At 37.8% G+C, this 23,811-nt stretch overlaps 1 protein-coding gene and 1 long non-coding RNA gene across 2 annotated transcripts; both read right to left on the reverse strand.

Moving 5' to 3' along the window:
* Positions 1–4,974: 4,974 nt before the first annotated feature.
* LOC106154655 (uncharacterized) lies at positions 4,975–12,454 on the reverse strand. The gene is made up of 4 exons (XR_015335424.1): positions 12,338–12,454; positions 9,399–9,440; positions 7,102–7,143; positions 4,975–5,748 (listed from the first exon to the last, which is right to left on the reverse strand). It is a non-coding gene; the product is annotated as an uncharacterized LOC106154655 (long non-coding RNA).
* Positions 12,455–12,719: 265 nt separating this feature from the next.
* On the reverse strand, positions 12,720–15,985 carry LOC147760692 (cell adhesion molecule 2-like). The gene is made up of 3 exons (XM_087017146.1): positions 15,874–15,985; positions 13,797–14,171; positions 12,720–13,075 (listed from the first exon to the last, which is right to left on the reverse strand). Exons 1-3 carry the CDS (start codon positions 15,926–15,928, stop codon positions 12,720–12,722), a joined length of 786 nt encoding a protein of 261 aa, XP_086873272.1. The 5' UTR covers positions 15,929–15,985.
* Positions 15,986–23,811: the final 7,826 nt, after the last annotated feature.

Consider the following 23,811-nt stretch of genomic DNA (forward strand, 5'->3'; position numbering starts at 1 on the left):
TAAGCTTGGGTCCCAACTCTACGTACGATTTTCAGGTCGTACGTAGTTTTAAGCCTCGGTCACAACCGGACGCACGAATTTCAAATTGGCCGGCCAGATTTTCGCTACGACCTGTCTGCGACAATTAGAACGCCTGGAGCACGCTCGTAGCACGCAAGACAAAAGCACTGAGTAAGTGCGCTAGGCGTGCGTGTAACGCAGGAAAAGCATGCAGAAATTCCGGGGTATTTTACCACGAAGACGTACTTACCACGCAAGAGATTCTTGGCCTTAGTACTGCCATAAGTGCCCTGCATAGTACATTTACCTAACTATTGTTTTAAAGTAATATATCTTACATGTATGATATATATTAATAAACAAATTTGTTAATAAACAAATGTGCCAAACGAGTTAAATGTGCCAAACGAGTTATAGCTAACTAGCATAAATACAACCATGTTACATTTAGCCAATGCTTAAATCTGCTTCATTAGTCAGGAAAAGATTAAAAAAACTATTAGGGGGGGGGGACAGGGTTGGGTTTGAATAACTTTACCAAAATTCACCTTAAAATTTTCATTCCTGAATAATGCACTACTTAAGGTGGTGAATATTACTAGACAAGTGAGGGAGAGCATTAACTGTCTCCTGAATAACTGAACCCATATGCCTCTGATTAGCAGGTCTTCCAGAGGCAAAGTAGCACTGTCCAATTAGGTGCCCCCCTTAATTCTGTCTCACAATTGCCGATTGAAAGTAATTAAGTCTAAGTGTGAAAAACACTACAAGAATGAAGACAAGTGGTTGGGGAGGTTGGAGGGTGTACAAATAACAATAAACAAACGTAAGTCATAATAGAGTGCAGCTGCTAAAGCTACTCTTACAACCGGTCGTGCGTGCTTCTACGAGCGGTTTGCGTGCAAAAAATTGGCAAAGTAGCAAGATACACGCACGTGGAACGTACTGTTTTTGGTGGACGAAAACACGACGCAAAGCACGCAGCCCGAAAACTGGCCGGCCAGTTTTTCGCTACGACCTGTCTGCGACAATTAGAACGCCTGGAGCACGCTCGTAGCACGCAAGACAAAAGTACTGAGTAAGTGCGCTAGGCGTGCGTGTAACGCAGGAAAAGCATGCAGAAATTCCGGGGTATTTTACCACGAAGACGTACTTACCACGCAAGAGACTCGTACGTTCAACTTGCTTTCAATGTACGTGTTAACGAGAAGGGGGTGAGCGCACTTCCTCCGTGCGTTTATCACATTTCCATTGCGTGGCGAGTACTACTATCATACTTGTGAAGTGCGTCACACTAAGACGACGCACGTGCCCAGCACGATTAAAGTGCAGGCGATCCCGAGCAACCACTGCAAGAATTGCGTCACGATCTTCGGCCTCCTCTAGCATTAGCAGCTGTAGAAGTCGATAGCGCATCCTTCTTGGAAGTGCCATTTTGGAAGCCAAAACAGTGAATGATGAAGAGACTCGGTGCTCCCTTTTATATTATTTTGATTATCCGTGCGTTCCACTTCCGTGCTTATTACGTTTCTCTTACGTTTCTCTTACTTCGTAAGTACGATTTCTGAAAACGTACGCTTCACTTGCAATACACGTATGATTATCTCACTCACTGTGTGCGACACAAGTACAGATCGTACGTGCTCCTTACTTCTTCCTACTTCCAAAAAAAGGCGTACAGACCACTTGCGGGCCCCACGTTTAGAGCACAACACACCTACTCATAAAGTGCTTACTACTTCGTCCGCTGCGATTTAATTTTCATCCTGCGACAACGCTACGTCTGACAAGAACTCCGAGGACGCACGATCTCTAAGCACGCACGACGGGTTGTATGAGAGGCTTAAAACTGCGGGTAAATATTTCCGCAGCTATAATTGACTTCTCACTAATGCAGCTCGATATTGACCCATTAGAGCCTGCGTCATCAAAACAAACGGCAGCCATTCTGGAGGGAGACCGGAATCGTCTGCTGCGCATGAACAAGCCATGTCTGTAGTTCAGTTTTCGTTTTCTGTATTTTCTTTGATATTTAACCGAGCAAAATGATGAATTACTGCAGGTTATTTGATCGAGAGAAGATAACTAACTTTACAAGCGTTCACAGGCTCCCTGCAGTGGTAACAATCCATGGTGAAGGAACTAAAACCATAAACGGAGGAGAGACGGCGAGGTGGCTTTGAATCAAGACTCTTCGGAAAAGTAAAGGATAAAACTAATTTATTTTATAGCAAAGAATGAAGAGCCAGCGGTGCAGATTTTACCATAAAAGAAAAAACAGTAGAAAACCAAAGACCTAGGTGTGTACATTTGGGGCGCACGTACACTACATATATATTTAAAGTAGTGCCCAAAAAGTTTGGGTGGAGAGTGTGTTAATCAGTTAAAACGTGTGGAAATACCCAGGCGGGGTTTCGACTTTTATAATGAAGACTCACCTATTGCCTTGGGTGTAATTTGTTATCAGTTACGGTGCTCTCTAGATTTTATCGGCTGTCACCTACCTCTTTAATACCTGGTTAGCATTATTGCCAATTAGTGTCAAGGCTATATTTGTACTGTACACAGCTGAGCTGGGACAATTAAATCAATTACTTGTATGAGGTGCATTTGGAAGTTAGTGGCTTAATTTTCGATTTGGTGTAGTGATAAGAGTAATTTTATTTTGCAAGTAAATTCTACCTCAGGTGTAATTGACATATAACCTCATGAAATGAATTTGCACTTTCCTCTGTAAAAATGTTAAATTCTGCTCCTTTCAACTGTAATGTTGTAAGTTACAATACGAATAAAAATCACTATTGTCATCTTTCTATTAATTTACATTTAGGAAATTGACTGGCATTTCCCACCAAGCCACACTGATTGGGCGCAAGTGAATTATCAAAAAAAAAAAAAAAAAAAAAAAAAAAAAAAAAAAAAAAAAAAAAAAAAAACAGAAATGAAGATCAATTCATGAACTGAATTATTGTTATTTTACATTGGACATCATGAATACATAAGTGTGAAAAATGCCTTGCTTCTGTGAATGACTGAATAATAATAAAATCCTAACATGTTGCTTATATGAATGGTTGCATGGTGAATAATAAACTCTCTCAAACAACAGTCTTGTTACATGTACTTTCTAATGAACCAATATGAAGTACAAGAATGTTGAAATAATTTCTGACAGCCTCACGATGTAGAGATAAGTCATAACTGACAGCAATATTTCATGTCATACTTTATGACAATCCTGCATACATTCTTCCTTGAGTCCACAAGGGTTTATCCTGATGATCAGCTCAAATTTCTCCTTATATCTATCCTTTATGAAAAAAGTTGCTTCTATGTAAGGTTAAACTTATGATTACACATTAAACTCTCTCAAACTATAACTGTTATTACCCAATGAACAAGAAAAATGAAGTACAAGATAACTGAACTATCTTCTGACAACACGATGTTGGATAAGTAGCATTTGGTAGGATATCATGTTTTTAGACTGTCTTGAGTTCATATTGGTCGATCCTGCTGAGCAGCTGAAGCTTCAGCTTGTATATATCCTTTTCCCTTTGGTGTACTTGATCGCGATATGAAGTTTATTTTATTTTATTTGGTTCACCTATATTACCGCTACTATTCCCCGTCGTTCATTCCCTCCAGCATGGCCGCGGGACTAGTGTTACGGAGCAAATATGACGTCACTGTAATGGGTTAATAGTGCAGCTCGATAGAATTAGTCACCAAAACGTCTTTCATGAAATATAAATGCGTGTGCCTAGATACAGAGCAGCTAAGACATTCCATAACCCTGGACATCTGTTATCACCTTGCCTTGGTCAACTACTTAAGGTCAAAATGTGCAGACACAGTCCACCCCCTCCCCCCTCCAGGCTGTACGTCTCTCGTACAACCTTTCTCTGGTCACTCTCATACAGAGGTGAGACGCCTCTTTCTACACCACGCTGAGGTGAGACGCCTCACGCAGTACGCTATACACGGCTACGCACACTCACTCCATCAGATATAACTATAAACGGATATATCATATCACTCCTTCACATAAGCGTAACGGAGGAAAATCCAAGGGAAGTAGAGCATTAACTCTTAAACCCGAGCGTCCCACAAACCATCTCAAAGCTTTTAACTAGGGGCGCTGTCAAAACACACGTCCCCAGGGGCCCAGCCTTGGATCGTGTTATTTTGCTTAGAGGTAGTTAAACCAAGGCATGAGCCGACCACCCCCAAACACGAGTCGACCTCCGACTCCCGAGCCATTCACACGCTCAATTCATACCGTCCAGCTCGTATCCCTTTTGTTATGGAGGAGAACTCCTTAACAAGATACAGCATCTTAGACTGAACGGTGTTTCTGGATACCCATCCTACTTGACACAAGCGAGACACTTGTGATCAAGCATGATACTATGAAGCCGAAATGGCTCGTATCATTCACCATGGCGAGACACCATTGATGAAAACTCACTAAACAAAGGCGAGACACCTTTGCTTACCAACCCCCCACGTCCCTGAATTTTTTTTTATCTCAGACTCTGCAGCTGATGAAGGTCACTTGTTGACCGAAAAGCGCTTTCTGCAACCAGTTCACCCTCCCCCTTCCCTCGACAGGCGAGACGCCTCTATCGTGCCAATCACGAAATGCCCTTTTCAGGGCACCCTATGTAGATCGGTATCTATAAATCTCATACTATGTAGGTGAGACACCTACCTTCCTATCAGAGACGATCTTTCCTAATAATAAAGGCGAGAAAATACACGTCCTCAGAGGCCCAGCTCTGAATCGTGTTATTTTGGTAAAGTGGAATCTAACTAGGGCATAAGCCGACCACCCCCAACACCAAGTCTGGACTTGAGATTCTGTTGACTTTTGTTTTAGAAAAACAAAAAAAAAACAAAAACATTTACTTGTGTCTATGAACTGTGAACATTGCAATGTGTTGGAGACAAAGACAACACGGACAGTGAACTGATTATGTTTATTAGCAACTTAAAAAAATAACTGAAAGATATTTTTAATTAAAAAAGGGAGATGTTGTATATTATAAAGGTAATTAACATATATCCCACAATGCATTGTTCCTTCTCTACCGGTTAGCTAGCATGCCCACATGTGGCTGGATGTCATTTAATAAATGAGTTATAAAAAAGTAAACATAACAAACAGAAGAAAACGACAGCAAGAAGTATAATACTTTGGTGATTGTATATCACATATTAATCTTCCTTTTCAAGTCCTTCTGTTATAAATGGAACACTGTTGACATCTTTAATTACAAAAAAAGTACAGGTTAAGAGGTTCCTGACTATAACGAAACGTCTTCAACCTTGGAAAGTTAAATCAAGGATCATCCTTGGAAAGTTAAATCTGCTTAGAGTCACCAGTACCATTGGTGGCAGTCGACGGCAATTGGTTCTCATCAAGTTCCATGTATTGCCCATCTGAACAGTTATCTTGCCGAAGTTCTTCGTATCTATTCGCCAATGCAGTATCGTCATAATTCACATAAACCCCATCAAAACCAGAGGAATGATCTGTTTGGCGCTTTGCAGAAACATGGTTATTGACGTTGTTGGAGTGTTCTGTTACATTGTTTGTAATAACACTGCCATGTTGCTGTTCAGATACTTGTGATTTGAGTCTCCTGGACAATGACCGAATGCGGAATACATGGTATGCGATTATGCAAAAAAGGCACATTGTTAACACGATCAAAGCGATCGATACTGTTCTCCAACCATTGCCTGCAATACAAAAGATATTGTTTAAACTGGTAGCCGAGTTGAATCATTTCTGACTTTTGTTAACTGAAACATAATATACATTTTCGTAGTCATTTTATAGTGTCATTATAGTGTCTGTAACTAAACATGGCGACAAGTTTTGGTTGCTCGTCATGAAATCATTTAACAAAGAATGAGGCGTCGGAACCACTGTTAGAAAAAAATTGCGGTAAACTTTCACTTGAGTAATACTATGTAGAACATTAAAGATGAAAATATTTACTGATGAACATTTTATATTCATTTTAAAGCATAAAAAATTCAAAATTAAACATTTCCTATTTTATTTGACATTTTCTGATGAAAGTGCACCTTTGTATAGTCTTTTGATAACAGCCGTAAAGAAAATTAAAGAAAATTCTACAGAAAATTAAAATGCAGAAACAAAACATTCGGTCACACAGTGAATTTCCTCAGCGTGTGGTATTATGAGACTGAACGTTACCTACCAATGTAACATTAATTGTATCAGTCCATACAGTAGTTACACGTGCGCTTCGATTATTGATATTTTTTTACATTTTATTGGTGTCAAACAGTTCTAGTATCAGTGTTTGTAATTGTGACATTTCGTTACATTAAAATCTCTTAATTAGCATTATAATAAAATAAAATCACATTATGTATAATTGTGTTAACAGCAAAATAACCATCAATTTTTAATGGTAATATAAAAGTATAATGGATATTCAGAAAATGTGACTTGAAAAGGTCTTCAAGCCAGTGGAAGCTCAAAGTCACACCTTGATAATGTCATTGTCATTTTCAAAAAAAACTGTATAACTTCCGGAAAATTAACTAATGAGACAGATATTCCAACTGTAGTTGTATTTCAGTCCTATGCTTATTTCCTGTAAGTGTGAGACAGAATAATGGGCATGGTTTTCCTTTAACGGTCACTATGATCGTGTTCACTTTATGCGGCAATCGAATTTTAGTAGCGTTAGAGGCTATTATTGTACCTCGGGACACCCAAATATTGTGTTGCATTTGCTAAAGCCTCGAGTTAGCAGGTGGGCGCAATCGCCATCACTTGCGTGCCGATGCAGTTCGCGACGCTTTCGAATTATAGAGACCATTATCAAGTAGAATTTCACAATCAGTTACTAGAACCCCCTGAGCCTACTGAGTGGTGTACCCCTCAGTTTGTGTTCCGCAGTGATCTATGGTGAAATTTATATCTGCATGATCATCCAAATGGCTATGCCAGATAAAGCGTGAGAATTAAATTAAACCAACGAGTACTTAATGATTGGGTTGAAAAGTTTTATTATGTTTTGTAGCAAAAGAAATTTCACTTCGAATTGCACCTACCTGTCGTATTTGTAGATTTTGCAGTGTTGTTAGTTGAGGGATCTGAAAAATCATAAAGAGGCAGTAATTGTTTAACTGATTACCAGCCTAAAAATGTAATTGTTACTGGTCACTTCATTGGGGTCTTTCTACCCCCTTGCAAAGAAAAAATTTTCAAACATGTGCAGCAATGGAACAAAACACGAAGTTAGGGATGAGGATTATTTTCAAAATTGGGATTCTCGTAAACCAATGTGAGTACATCACTTCAAATGTTGCCAACTCCTTATGTTTTCAAGACTTTTTGACGCACTTTTATATTACTAGATATTTTACTTTTACGACCTTATGTAAGAGGCATTTTGTACGGGATTTACCTGCCATAATGAATTTGCCTCTGTAAAGACACTTTCCACCCAAACCCAATATAGAGGTGCAATTGATGTCACAAGCATGTTATTAAAAATATTTACTGCACAGATTGCTAACTGTGTTTGATTATTTTCAGGTCCCACATGAAGAAGCTTGTATAAAAGTTTCACTCTCCTGGAACCATGAATAATTAAAAATAATTCCAAAGAGAAACATACGTTACTGTCACAAATACAAAACGCCTAACTGTGAAACGTTCTACTCACTTTGAAAATTCAGTCATCATTGGTTTTGTTCATTGATTTATCTCCTACAAGTATTACGTTGCTAAAATATTATAATAATCTTCTGTATAGAGCAGTTAGTTGTTTTTGAGCGACTTTAGTTTGCTTGTCACAGAATATTTAAAAAATGGGGAAAATACACCCTACCGACAGTAAAATAAGCATTAAAAAATGTTTCCCTTCAAGATTCAAATATTATATCTGATATGTCAAAATATCATGGAACCACAATATATTGTTCGGTCGGCAAAAGAAAACATTGAATCTCTTGCACACAAGTACTTGAACAAAATGAAACATTTTGACAATTTTTCTATGGAACATACGTTACCTAGCATAAGCCATGACGCAAAGCCCTTTGAGATACAGTTTAAATATTTATAAAAACGATTACGTCATGTCTAATTTACCATGACTGAATCACTAAAAATATATATCGGAACGCGGCATAAAAATGAAAATTAAATGGCAAGGAACATACGTTACCGTACGTTTTTGGAACATACGTTACCATATAGGGCTCTTCGCGTAATGTTAAAGACATGGTAAAAATTAAAATTTGAATTTCAGTTGAGACAGTCGTGGATTTTTGTTCTATACACATATATGTTTTAAAACATTGAATACAAATTTATTCATTTTTATTTTTTGACACTTCAGCATGTGAAATGCACTTCTACATGTATATTGGGTTTGGGTGTTTCACCTTCTCACGAATCATTCCCTTCACTTGGAATCGGTGTTTTATTTCATTTTTGTTTTGATTTGCTTTGAAATTACCGACCAGGCATTTTAATTTTGACTCAGAAAGTTAAATAAATCCCTATGATAAGCTTCTACGCCTCGATGATTCTGACAGAAGGGGAAAAATTAAAATTTCCTAACCACAAGATTGTAGAGACTTGACATTTAATATGGAATATTTTAGTTTCGAAGGTATGCCTTGGTAAAAATGCGTTCATTTTTCAAAAAAAATCCGATCTCATATAAGATATGTGAATGGACAAGTGTGTAGTCAGGTGTGTCGTTACTAATGAACTGACTACCATGTCTATTGCACTGCTGTATTGTGTATTATGCAATGATTTAATTGGGTAGTGCTCTTTTGGACTGGTCCATGCTTGGGTGTGCCAAAGCATGGTTCTGTCAAAAAAGTATCCATATGTCGGCAACACGATTTTAATCCCTATTTTCATTTATCAGTCAGTTAAATAGGAAAGATTTGATGAAAAGTGATTTGGAAAAAAAATTCCATATTAAATGTCAAGTCTGTAGGATTGATTGTTGCCATGAAGTGGACACCTCGCCTAGTATCCTGTGCTGTGGGAAAATGTCAAATTTACATTTCTAATATCGCTGAACTTAATGCACTTGTATTCAACAATAAGTCTTATTGTTTATCCAAATGTGATTGTGACGTCACAAATATGACGTGACAATTCACAATTATAATGTCATAACCGTTATCACTTCTATAAACAAATAAACTCTTGGTTTAATAAGATGCTGTTGCAGTTGGAGACACTGGGATTTATACTTGCATGATCTTCCAAATGGCTATGCCAGACAAAGCGTGAGAATTGAATTGCACCAAGGAGTAATTAATTATAAGGTTGACAATTTTGCAGCAAAAGAAAACAATTCACTTCAGATTGCACCTACCTGTCGTATCTGTAGATCTTGCTGTGTTGGTAGTTGAAGGGACTGAAAAAACATAAAGAGGGAATAATTGTTTTCTTAAAGAAAAGTAATTGCTACCATACCTCACGGGGAGCCTTGACTGCAAGTACTAGTATATTTTCGTAATCCGAATTCCCGTTAACCAATATGAGTACGTCACTTAAAAGTTGCAAACTCTAAAGCATTTTTGAGGGAAAATATCATTTAGGGAGGCGTGTGGGAGGCGGAGATACCATTACAGGATTAAGCGGTCTTGCTTTCATGTAGACCCGCCATATTTAGGTCGCGGCCTAGCTAGCACTCGGCTCTTCGATCTGAATGGTCCCTATCAGAACTTTAACAAATTGTATCCAACAATCAATCTTATTGTTTATCCAGATATGATTGTGACGTCAAAACTTTGACGTGAAAATTCATAATCACGTTCATAACCGAATGAACCCTGAAGAGGCCCAGACCAAATTTAGTCCTATGCCTAAGAGGCCCAGACTCCATCTATATTAGGGTATTGCTGGGTTTTCCTTCACATAGTGTACATCTTAACCTATGACAGCATGTAACATGATAAACATTTTGGGAAAATATAGGATAAGGAATATATTGGTATCATGCTAATGTAACATTATTTGAGTTTCATTACGTGTAAAATAATACCAAATACAGTTGTTCAAACCTACAAAAATTATGTTGGTCCTTTCACAGTAGCTTTAAGGCAACTTTTTATCAGGTACAGTGACTTTGATAAGATTGATCATACATTTCAGGTGGGGTTTTCCTTGTGAAAACATTGTGATCTTCATTAAGTAAATTTTAAGCAATCAGCTGCGAAAAACTCAGGTAGACAACAAGTTACATTGACTGTGATCAGGCTGATCAAACCACCTTTAAGAGTGATAAAATCTAGATTATTAAAATAACACACTAACAGGGCCGTAGCCTCCGGGGGGGCAGGGGGGGCAGCTGCCCCCCCCTGGGATTTGAGGTGCAAAAAAAAAAATAATAATAATCGCAAAGGTAAAAAAAATAATTGCAAAGTTGGTATCAATTCTGTGAGAAAATGCACTCATGGCCACTAGACAATCATTTAACAATCGTGGGAGGGGGACACCCCCTCCCACACCCTCCCCCCTCGGGGGCTTCGCCCCCTCGTGTCCGCTTACTGCCCCCCCCCCCCTGGCATTTTGCTCAGGCTACGGCCCTGACTAACAAATGGCAGCCAAACTAATTTAACATTTCTTTAGTAAATTTTACTAAATCAATCTACATGCCTTTTCCTTAAACATTAAATATCATTAAAAGTGCCATCCTCGGATGTATTTTACAAATCACAGGTAATGAAATACAACCATATCATTTGCCACACCTGTAAGTATCATAATATGTGCCTTGGTCTAAGACATCCCCTACACATGCCATACAAACAAACTGGCAGCTTGGCCAATTAACTTGGTCAATTGACTTGCTTATTATGCTGTTAACAATGCAAACACACCATAACACTGGTCTCAGCCAGGCCTTAATTAAGATGGGGTCTGGGCTTCTTTACCCTAGGTTCTAGATTTCAGTTTTGCCAGCTCGGTCTTGATTTCACATATAACCCATATCAGCAAAACTGGCTCTAGCCACTAGCGTCAACCTATGGGCGTGTTTGGCAAAATTTTGACATATTTGGAAGTCACAAGTCTCGTACGTCGCAGTTCTGTGCTGCCTTTCCCGCCTTGCGCTGACGCTATCTCGTGCAGACGAGATAAAAAGCTAAGTGGCTGACGCAGAGTTTGAAGTTCGAACTAAGAATACCTTGATATCGAAGGTCAGTGCCACAACACAAGCAACTTTCTGCTTTAAAACTGATTTTTGGTGTAGCCATTGCGCAGTCCTTATAGTGGTATCGGGTATACTATGTAGTTATCAAACCTGGCACACGACACGTGTATTGTGTTTACATCTCCATGAGAAAATGTTTTTAGATAAGCAAATAATACAAAAACATCTGATATATCTTTTTCTTTTAGAAATACATAATCTATTTTTCAATGTAAATCTTACATGCAGTAAATAAAATTTAATAAAGCTTAATAAAATCTGTTTCACGTTTCATTATGGACTAATGACATTCAACTGCAGATTCACCGCGGAGCAGTTCTTTTTAGTAAACGGATACGCAGCTACTCGGATGTCTTCGCACTCGACAATAACCTCGGACGTGATACAATGGCATCCGTAGCACGATTTGAATGTTGGCAAGGAACTGCTTTCGGTCCCATGCCCACTGGGAAGACTAGTCGCAGTTTAGGACCAGGTTTGGATAGCTCAGAGACAATGTGCAATTTCATTTTATCTGAGTAGTCTTTATGATACTGCACAAAAATTCCATTTTCGGGAACTTGTTTCTCTGTGCATAGATCCTGGTTGAGTGAAAAGGCAGTCAATTTGATGCATATTCTTACACCTATATCGTCCGAGGTTTGTATGGAGCTTGCGGAGTCAGCCGAGGATTGCCGATTGACATTGTCGCTGTTCCTAAGGGCCACTGTGAAGCTATCCCATGAAAGCTATCCCATGAAAACGTTTGAATAGTTAGCAAACTAGCTTCACAGTGGTCCTTACACTCAGGGCAGGCTTCTTAGGCATAGGATTAGATTTGGTCTGGGCCTTTGACATATATATATATATATATATATATATATATATATATATATATATATATATATATATATATGAGTTCAAACACAAATCAAAATACTTTCATATTAACAAACAAAGATCCGAAGAACTCTACTACAGTACAGATAGAATGACATTTACAACTGATAAGAAATCCACCAGTCAACCATGAAAAAGGTTCCATAGCAAAGTCACATAAACAAAAACAGAAGATTTTGAAGCACTAGAACACTGAATGCATTCCAAATGGTACCTACCTGTCGAATTTGTAGGTTTTTCTGTGGTGGTTGTTGAAGAAGCTGAAAGAAAGCATTAAAAACGATACTTGATATACATTCACCTTCTAGCCCATTAAAAACTGGAATTATAGACATCAGTTATCCAGTGATCAGTACACAAAGCGGAAAGCGGAATGGTTCAGTATTGTGCAGCGCTAAAATGAATCACGAAGTCAGTGAGCATTTATATATATATATATATATATATATATATATATATATATATATATATATATATATATATATATATATATATTTTTTTTTTTTTTTTTTTTTTTTTTTTTTGCTTCAGTTTGAAAAAAAGGATCTACCCCCCTGACAATTGTCTCCTGTCTTCGGGCAACATATTGACACATTCTCTTCAGCTTTTGACATCTACCTTTTTGTGTACAAATTTGGACATACCAGCACTTCCAGGCACAGTGATTTTTGTAGTGGTCTGACTTATGAGTGAGTCGTGCAGGAGCTTGCAAATTAATTCCACTGGATCTGCTTGGGTTGCCATCACTTCTACTGCACTTTCGACCAGAAAGGTGTCTCCCTGGTTTTGCACATTTCCAGAGGTTTCATTTAACGTGACCTGCATCTGGTCAGAACCCTTTACTTTAAACCATCTTATCTCAGGTGCTGGTCTGCCGCCATCAGAAGAACAAGTCACCCGGTAGGTATCTCTGGCAACTTGGGGTCCTCGTGTAATCTGGGGTGGGTTCGGTCGATCTGTAAATGATACAAATAAGCAAAAATATGTGCTTTCCTAAGTTGTGGGATCGTGTCATGTTGACGTCAATACCAATTTTAGTTTTTTAGTCTATCATTAGTCATTTGTCTATCATGTTTTAGTTTCTAGGTATAGCCTTTCCGTTTTAGAAGGTCTTTGCATATTTGGACAGTAACGCCAGTGCGTTTTGATAGGAAAAAATGGTGTGATATGTTTTTGGACTGGCCCGATATGTAGATTAAAGTCAAAAAGGGATAACATATAATGGCTTTTATTACATATATTTGCCTATGCTTTTAACAACTGTTAGTAAATTACTGCTAGACAAAAAATATGTATAGGCAGCCGGCTTGCGTTTCGCTTTATACCTTCCAAATACTTATAATGAATAGATACAGCTTTCTTGACATATGTTTTCACATTTAAATATCACAATTTTTTTTACTTACATAGTAATTTAAGGACGTGTGCGGAAGTTGTAATAGCGGGGTCACTGGGTATGGTGGAAACTTTGCATTTATAGTTTAAACTCAAAAAGTGATCGTAATAAAGATTTCATAATTGTACTGATGGAAACCAGTTTGTAGCTTGAAAAGCGGTCCAGGTGTTAAGCATGCGAAGGTTTTTGAGAATGTGTCAACACCTTCATACACTGTAAGACTGCTTTACATCCAAACATTTCATTATTCCATAAGATATGTCAGAGTGACTTTTACTTACATAATAATTTTAGGTTCTGCGCCGAAGACACTGACATGGGTATCTTGACTATGGTTGTTATTTTGCAGTAATAGCTCCCCTCATCTGCCAATGTGACTGTTCCAATTGTCACCGTGAATGATGGATCCGAGACTGTAACCGTCACGTCAGTTCTATTGGAAAAAGAGTTCTGCAGCTGATAACTCCCATCAGAAATCACTATTCCCACTATTTGGTTTGAATCGGTCGTTCCATCTTTATAGAAATATACGACCTGCATCGTCTCTCCGGGATCCACTGTGTAACTGCACACAAGGTTCACTGTTGGTGGGATGCCGTTGTCAGGATTCATGATCAACCCATTGGGAGGTAAATCAGCTAATGTTACCTCCAAGCCTATATTGTAAAAACAAATACCTATAAAGAATTTTATTTAAAAATCCAGGGAAATGTTTAGCAATAAACCCCCCAATTATTCAATTTGTATTTGGTGTTTATTTCAGTGGTCAGTGTCATACCAGTAGGGTATTTATAATACATTAACTCTTGCAATTGGTTTATATTGTAAAGTGCAAGTTCACTCATTCGGGTTACTGCTTAAACGCTGACAGGCATTTAACTCTCTCTATATATACATATCCTTTAATATAACTGCTTAGTTCATAAAAAGTTGGCAAAGCTTAAACTGGGTTCCCATCTCTAGATCAATCTAGCATGATCGGTCCATCTCCATGGGGTTTCTCGCTTAATTGCTTTCAGCTTAAGAGGCTTAGATGTTTGGGACGCCTACTAAAGCTGCTAAACGATAGTTAGTTACCCCCTGTCGGGTTCAGTAGGCGTGACAGACATCTTAGCCGCTTAAATTAATTGCAATAAAGTGAGAATCCCCTTGGAGATAGTTCAATCCAAAGTTAGTATGATAGTCTTTGGGAATGGTCAAACGTAGGTCAAATAGTCAAACGCCTTAAGGCCCAGTCACAATGTCGGCGATCTGTCGGGGATTAGTTTTGGCCGGGGGTCGTCGTAGAAAATAAAGAATCCTTGAACAATCCTAGCAATAATCCTAATAAAAGTGGAGCAGTCACATTGTCTGAGATTTTTTCAAGGATTTTAACCCGGTTTTGTCGAAAAATCGTGGGATTAGCCTCCGATCGCCTCCGATTGCATCGGAGGCGATCGGAGACGATATCTGCGAGCGTCTTTTCTTGTAATTTTTTCCCCCTGGGTATATGTGGGGGAAAAGGTAAAAGGGAAAAGGAAAAGTCTCAGATTATTCGGAGGATGCCACCGATTAATCGGAGGGCATCGTAAGTCATCGGAGATTGTGTCTGGGATGCCCAAAATGGGTGAAAAATCTTGCGAGCAATCTTAAAATTTTAAGTTCAAAGTTGGGACCGCGACGGGTGTGGCGATGTCTAAAAAATCTGCGACAACCCGCAGGCGTCCGGAGAGCGCCTCCGACGGGTGCAAAATCGTGAGATCTGTCTCAAGATTTTGTTCAAATTTCCCGGGTTTTACCCATCCCCGACGCATCGCAACTGATTTGTGACTGGGCCTTTATCATTCAACTATGACATCTATCTTCTATCGAGTGCGTAGTACTTCTACCATGCAGGAAGTATTTTTACAAGCCTTCTCATTACACATGTAGCTTCATGCTGAAGAGCGTTTAAAAGATTTTGATCTTTTCTTTTATCATTGATGTAGGAAATTGTCATCATTTTGGATAAAATGACATATGAAATCACTTTTGCTCTTCATCTTTTGAAAAACAGCCTATCAACAAGGCGATCTCCTTGTTGTTTATACAAAGACTATGGCTGTATTCCCAGAGCTTTTAGATCGATCTATCCCCGCGGGGAGTCTCACTAGATTACTGTCAGATAATCCGGCTTAATTGTCCGTCCCGCCTACTACAAGCTGTAAGGGGGTAATTAACTTTCGTGTCCGCCCGGCTGACAGCTATTTAGCGTGAACCCCCAGGGAGTTAGGTCGATCTAAAGTAGATCGATCTAATCTCTGGAAATGGGGTCTATGTCAACAAATCTTCAAGCTATTAAATACTTTGAAAGTACAGAACAACACGTTTAGTTCCTACCTTTAGTTGGATGTGGAGTTACAAACAGCAGCACATAAACACACAATGTCTTCATCTTCCTCCGTTGTGTTGCCTTTAGCCGCAGGTTCTTCCTGGGTTTTTTTATTGAGAGCTAAAAATAACATACCAGTTGCTACCCGATAATCAACAAAGTACAACTAACACAATTAACACGTGGTATACAGAACGTAATTCTGGAAAAATTACAACATCGGTAAATTACTACACTTAAGGGCGGATCAATGTTATTCTGTTTTTCGAAATATGATAAAAAAAAGGGCAAATAATATTGAAACGCAATAAATAGAAAAGTAACATCCACAGTTCAGGCCAGTAACCAGGGGGGTTTGGAAAGAACTGCCCTTTTTTGTCAGGAAAAGGTCCAGTCTGGATCAAATTTGATCCAGGTGGTCAATAATAGGTGCTGTTGAATAGGTGCTGATAGGTTTCATTGTAAAAGGTCCACTAATTCAGAAAAAGAAACTCATATTGATTTTACTGGCTACGGGCCTACAGTTTCATTACACGGGTTTTTAGAAAGTCAACCCAACCATGGCTGTGAAGTACACATATATAGAGGGTAAAATGCTTTGTATTACGCTCGGTGTAACAGTAATCCAAGTCAAAGAGCCAAAATACCAAAGGAATATAACAGAACATTATTTATTATTTCAAATTATTAACTGTCTTGATTTGCCTTAAATCCAAGAGCAAATTTCCATTTTGGGGTTATTTTTCAATTTATGTTAGTGTGAACCGAAAAATTAATCTAAGGACGGAGATCCCGTGTTTTGTGAAAAGAGATATTCCCCTCATTTGAAGAACTAAGAAGGTCAATGACACATGTAAAATATGCTTTTATTACAAGAAAAATACACAAAATAAAATTAATGAAGAAAAACTATGGGAATTGTGTTGTTTTTGTCAAAATGTTACTAAAATGTTAGGAATGCACGTCCCATTCACTGTGTAACTACAGACCCACTGTTGGTGGGATGACGCTCTCAGGATTCATGACCAACCCACTTGGAGTTAAATTAACTAATGTAGCCTGTTAAACTATATTATAAAAACCAATTAAATAAAAATATAAAGAATAATATTTAAAAATTCTGGTGAAGTGTTTGTCAGTATATCCCCCAATTATCAATTTGCTTTCCAAAGTGTTAATTGCAGTGTTAAGTGTCACAATGTGGTGTGATGTGATGTGATGCAATTGGTTTATATTATAAAATGCCAATTGCCTCATTTGTTGTCGTGTCTTGTGTTGACAGGCTTTGAGCTGTAGACTATATAACTGCTTCGTTAAAAACAGTTCACAAAGTTTACACATGTACGTGCAGAAAGGTAAATATATTCATGTTATTTTATTGGCTTATCATTCAACTTTTATCGTGAGCTAAGTACCATTACAACGCGGGAAGTAGTATACGATCCTTCTCCTTAATAACATGTAGCATCATGATTATTAAGAGAGTTATAAAGGTTTTTTTTGTATTGCTGGTGCAAAATTATCATCAGTTTGGTTAATGATGGCGTATGCAGTCTTTTTTGTTCTTCATCGTTTGAAAAACTGCTTCACTTGAGAGTTCTATGGAGGAGATCCTCTTTTTGTTTATACAGAGATTAAGTCGAAAATCTTCAAGGGATTAAATTATTTTAAAACACACAACGACACGTTTAGTTTCTACCTTCAGTTGGATAGAATTACAAGGAGCAGCACGTCTAAATACCTAATACCTCAATAAGCTGCAGTTACCTCTTTGGATTTTTATTGATAGCTAAAAATAACATCACCATTGCTGCACGATAATCAACAAAGTACAACTAACACAATTAAACTGCGGTACACAGAAAGTAATGCTGGAAAATTATAACATCGGTTTATTTCTGTACTTCAGGGCTGATCGTTGCTATTCTATTTTCCGAAACATATTAAGGAAGGCCAGATAATATTGAAACATAATAGATAGAAAAATTCATAATTTCTTTGGACAGTTTTTCATAAATTCAACCCAGTCCTGGGTGTGAAGTCTAATATTAAGTAAAATGCTTTGCATAACGGTGTATTTTAGCACATTTGCATCTAAATTTAATCCTGTTTCAACACAACACCTCCAAAAGGTTCACTGTTCCATTTCCACTGAAAGCTGAGGGTAGACTACATTTTAGAATACTCGTGAATGGGAAGTAATAGGCACAAAATATTAAGTGTGCACGGTGACCCGCCAACTGACTGAATGTTTCAATTAGTGGCACACATTGAATTTTGTCTTTTGCAACTACCACACTGTACAGAGTCTGTATTAAGGCACACTTTTCTCACAAAAGTGGTACCTCATAGAAACAATTTATCATAGTGGAACTGGGATTCACTGATGCAAAAAGTAACTGTCAAGTGATTGCACGATGAACGTAAATGTTTTATAAGCGGTTTTATTTAACAATAGATGCATACATGAAAACCTGCAACACAAAGTCTTGAGTATGACATCAAGGGGCTTCCATTTCTGAATTAACTGCAAAGTCCCTTTCTACAAATTCTAAATTTCACTCAAATAAAACATTTTAATGAATAAACAACAAGAAAACAAGCGAACAAAGGTGAATATCACTTTAACTTCCCAGCACTTTATAGTGCAGATCTAAATAAACATCAAACTGTTTTCCAAATTAAAAAACAGAATGCACTGTACAATTTATCTTTTCTTACTCAAAAACATTTGGATTAAAATAGTACATAAAGATTAAAACGATTGGTTAAAATTTAACTATATGCTACAAAACATTCGTGAAAATAAACCAAACTAGCAGTAAATAAAAAAAATGCTGACGCTTTAATCCTTCACATACACGGATCAACATGCTTATACCTTACTGCAACATTCATCAACCTTTGATAAAGGTAGCTATGAATTTTATACAACCTGAAAAGAGAGATGAGGCAACAAGCTGGCAATTCTGAAAGCTTGTAATTGGCTAATCACTTTTGAAATCAATTCTTCATTTGAACAAAGCAATATATACCATTTGTGAACGTTTGTAAGAAAATACAGCTAATCTAAGGCGGTTCTTTACAGTGATATCTTAACAACACACAATATTCCCCTTAGTTGCAGTCAAGTAAGTAAGCATTTAATTATGCAAACTGACAGACATCGAAATGTTAGTTAAACAATACCAATACTTTTAGTTTTTGATTAACGAAAGTACACGCTGTAATTTTAAAAATTAAAGTACAAATATTCACATTTTACTGCGTTATATAAAATACCCTTGTAAAGCTTCGTGTTTCAAGTTTCATACTCCAAAGATCAGATAAGGTCGACAGAATGTTATATATGTATATCATTAAAGTAATTCAACAGTGTAGATTGTGAATCTTTATATTTACATCTATTTACATCTATATTTGGAAGTTATTATTTGCAAATGATCTGCAAAAACTGCCATATTTGCCAAATGTACGCATTATCTTTCATTCTACGCAATTGGATGATTGCCTATTATTACGGTGTTACAATTTTGCTAATGGCATATCAATATATGATACACTCATCATGAGCACTGAGTTTGCTAAACTGGACCTGGGTATCATCATCAAGTGTAATGTAATTATAGGCAACAGAACCATCAGCTGCAGTCACCGGCAAGATGTTCCCTGCAAGTTCAGTATATGGTTCAGCTAAACGTTTATCCCGATTATCTTGTCGAAGATTATTGTACCCAGTCGTCGGCACAGCATAATCATAAACCACATAACCGCCACTAAAGTCAGGGGATGGATCTATTGCGGGGGGTCTACATGTAGGAATTCGGTCGAAAACAGTTCTGCCGTTGTTTCCGTTTGCTGTCGCATTTTTTGTAATATGATGATGTTCAGATGTTTGTGATTTGAGTTTCCTGGACAACGACCGATTGCGGAATACAAGGTATCCATTCATGCATAAAAGACACGTTGCTAGCAAGGTCACAATGATCGAAAATGTCCTCCAAGCAGCACCTGTAATACAACACCTATGCATGTATTCATTCCCGTTTTACATACTTTCAATTTTGTTAACTAATGTATAGTGTATACATCGATAGCAACAAATTGAATACAAATTTTCAACCAAAATGATAAAAAACAGTATTTTTATCATCAGACAAATGAGGTGCAATAAAAAAGAAAAAACAGATTAACCGGCACAGTTTGAGCCACGTTATAGAAAGGATAGACGGGAGGAAATAAATTATCTGTATTCTGAATACCCCTTTCATCAGTCTATTAAACAGTGTACAGGTGTTGTACTTGAACACAATGCTGATGTTTAATAAAGAAAATTCAGCATAAAATATGGACAATGTTATCATACAACTTAACAAGTTTGCCTATTCTGTCTGATCTGAAAAGTAATTACGGAATCAGTTGCACTTGTACATGTTGTGAAAAATATACCTTTCCTGGCTTGCGGGATATATTCACCACTCAGTGTTTAATTAGAGCAATGCCGTCAATCCTTTTTGTTATGTTAGTCATCTCAACCTACAGTTATAGAACATTTATCTCACAGCAAAACACCCCGCATTTTTTTTTTTTTTTTTTTTTTTTTTTTTTTTTTTTTTTTTGGCTTTTGACACGTTTGTGGTACTTTAATGTTTTTTATGAAAAATTGAATTTAAGGACTACCGACCTGAGTAGATACGAACAGTAATTGAGGAGTTGCAGTTCCTTTGAAATCCATATTCGTGTAATGTAGCATTCTGCGCGACCTCTCCGGGATCCACTGTGTAGCTGAACATAAGGCCGACAAATCTTCAAACCATTAAATTATTTTAAAGGACAGAAAGGCACATTTAGTTCCCACCATCAGATGAATATGGAGTTACAAAAAGCAACACATAAATACACCACGTCCGCCTGCATCTTCCTGCGTGTTGCCCCTAGCCTCGGGTACTTTTTTTTTGGGAGTTAAATATAACATCTCCGTTGCTGCCTGATAATCAACAAAGTAGATCCTAATACAATTAACCTGTGGTATACAGAACGTTATGCTAGAAAAATTACCACATCGGTTAATTTCTGTACTTAGGGGCTGATCAATATTATTCTGTTTTCTGAAATATGATTAAGAAAAGGCAAATAATATTGAAACACAATAAATAGAAAAAAGCATAGTATTCACAATTTCATGAGGCGGGTTTTCAGGAAGTCAATCCAACCCTGGCTGTGGAGTACACGTTTAATATAGATAATTATTCTTTCTATTACAACGGGGATGAAATGTCATTTTCAGTTTCTTAATTTTCTCTGTTACCTGGGCGCATATCAGCTAAACTCTAACGGTTAATAGGGGCTGTGCAAGAGTTCTACAAAGAGGTGCGACTGATTTTATTTCAGACACCCCTTGTAGGTGTAACTACACACAAGGTTTAATGGTTGTGGGGTACCTCCCTCAGGGTTCATGACGTAACCATTTGGAAGGCAAGCCAGCTAATGTTACTTCTTACCCCAAACAAGGGTAACAGGAAAAGGAAAGAAACGAGATATAAATGCATTCTTGGGCAGTGTGTAGCCTGTGACGATTGACAAAAATCACGGTGTATCATTCCCAATTGTGCCTAGAGTCTTCATTTTGTTCTTAAAATGCGTTTTCTTTGCGTTTGTGTTCTTGTTTGAACAGAGGAAGGTATTGATCTGATATCACTATAGTTTAGAAACTTGATCAATGTCAGACCAGTAAAATGAGGTCATGTCTGTTTATGTTATTTTCTGCAATGACCTCTATCTTAACTCAATCGATTGCTAAGCATTTATACCAATAAGTAATTATGGGACCCCTCCCTGCCAAAATGCAGCTTTTTTTTTATTCATAACTCTTACAGGGTAATTAGAAAACGAGTCATTAAGTTCAATTTTTGTTTCGATGAAGAATGTACCATTCTGTTGATACATCAAGTCGTGGGATTCGAGGGGGACGCATCCCCCAGGTATCTATTGTCTCGGACTAGGACAAGCTGAACTATTTTAGTATGGCTAACATACTTTGAAGCACCGTAAAGAGCATCACTTTTACTTCCTACCTTTAGTTGAATATGGAGCTGCACAGAGCAGCACATAAAGACACCACTCCTTCATGATCCCCCTTTGTGTTACTTTTCGTTGTTCATACATCAATAAGCTGCAGTCACTTTTCTATTGAGAGTTAAAAATTACGTCCCCACTGCTACCCTATACGCAAAATGGCACCGCAGTGCAACTAACACAATTAACTGTCGGTACAGAAAGTGATGATGTATAAATTACAGCATCATGGGATTTCTTAGTTGTGAAGGGTTGATCATTGCTGTGCTATTTTACGAAATATGTTAAGAGAGTGCAAATATTATTAACACATAGCAAAAAAAAAAAAAAATACCCAGAATATTCACAATTTCTTTGCATGGTGCATTCATAAAACTAAGTCCAACACTGTATGCTAAGCGTAATAAACTTTTGTGTATTTACAGTGCGTTTTAGCATAACTGCATTTAAAGTCAGTTCTGTTAAAATGCAACCTTTGTAAAACACTTATTTTTATATTTTCGCAAGGAATTAAAAACTAACTAGACTGCAACTGGCTAAAGCCAGTGGCGAAGGATTCCCCTGCAAAATAGGCGTGGAAATGCTCTTACAAGGTCATGTGAAGGTCACGGGTTAAATTTGATCCCATATTCTGAAAGAGCATGTGCGAATTGGGGGGGGGGGATCAACAAAACATCACTTTTAGCCCACGTCAATAATTCTCCATGAAATAGCCAAATGACCTTGAAAATGAGGGTCAAGGTCAAATTTGACATTTGATTTGGGGGTTTGGGGTATATGTTTGGGGTAGTTTACTATAGCATGCTATGACCAAAAACCAGTGTTTCATGGAGAAATTGCCAAACTCAAGATTTCTGCAATGTCATAAATATTTAAAAATCTATATTAAAAAAGTAATTAAGCAGTCGCTACCAAAGTACGGCTAACCTTAGATATATATATAGGGCATCATTTGCCACTATGATTGGGGCTCTGGGCCTTCCGGTTCTTGAGATCTCGGAAACAAACCTTTTTTGAGCCCGCTTGCTCATTAGCGACCTTGACCTTGACCTACTTGCATAAAAGTAGGTCATTATCTGTGGATTTACCTCAGTATCACTGGCCATAAGGCTCTTAGCCATATGGCTTATACTTTAGGCCTAATGGCAATTTCAAATTTTACAATGTTTGCCTTTAAAAGCCCCTGTGACCTTGAAAAGTAGGTCAAGGTCACTGAAACTGGTTCTGTGGCATATTCTGACCATAGGCTACCTATGATAATTATTTCAGATTTTTTGCGAAAAAAAAACGCGCGGAAAGAATAATAATACTACCAAAAACAATAGTATTCCCCTATGGGGAATCCTAATGATAGAAGTAGCAGAGCCCGTGAATGAAAAGCACTTCCGGTCGCACAGCAGTCGCCAGAGGACGCCCAAACAACGGTCATCTGTCTAGCATAATATCGTAGAAAGATCGTAGAATGGTCGCCACTGATCGCTGATGAAGGTACAGTAATCACACCCTGGTTGCTCAATGGATGCTCAAATATCGCAATGGACGTTGTAGGCTGCACAGTGGACTCACATGGGAGTTGAAAGTCATTCAGGTCGCTGTTAATTGGACATGAAATCCAGCCTTGGTCGTTGAAAACACACATAAGGGTAACAGACACATTTACAAGGACACGGTTTTCTTGCATTGGCGACCATTGAGCGTCCTGCAGGCTACATCTTTGGTCGTAGAGAGTCGCAGAAAGCATGCATTCAGTTATGGGGGCTTTAGTGATACACTGTATTTTGTCGTGCTATTTCTACACTGTAAAGCATATATCGATTTTATCAATGGACATTTTTTATGTCATTTTGAGTCTGGAGTTCATTGTCGCACAA

This window comes from Lingula anatina, chromosome 7 (assembly GCF_051362555.1).
Source record: "Lingula anatina isolate TDL-2025a chromosome 7, LinAna3.0, whole genome shotgun sequence".
NCBI lineage: Eukaryota > Metazoa > Brachiopoda > Lingulata > Lingulida > Lingulidae > Lingula > Lingula anatina.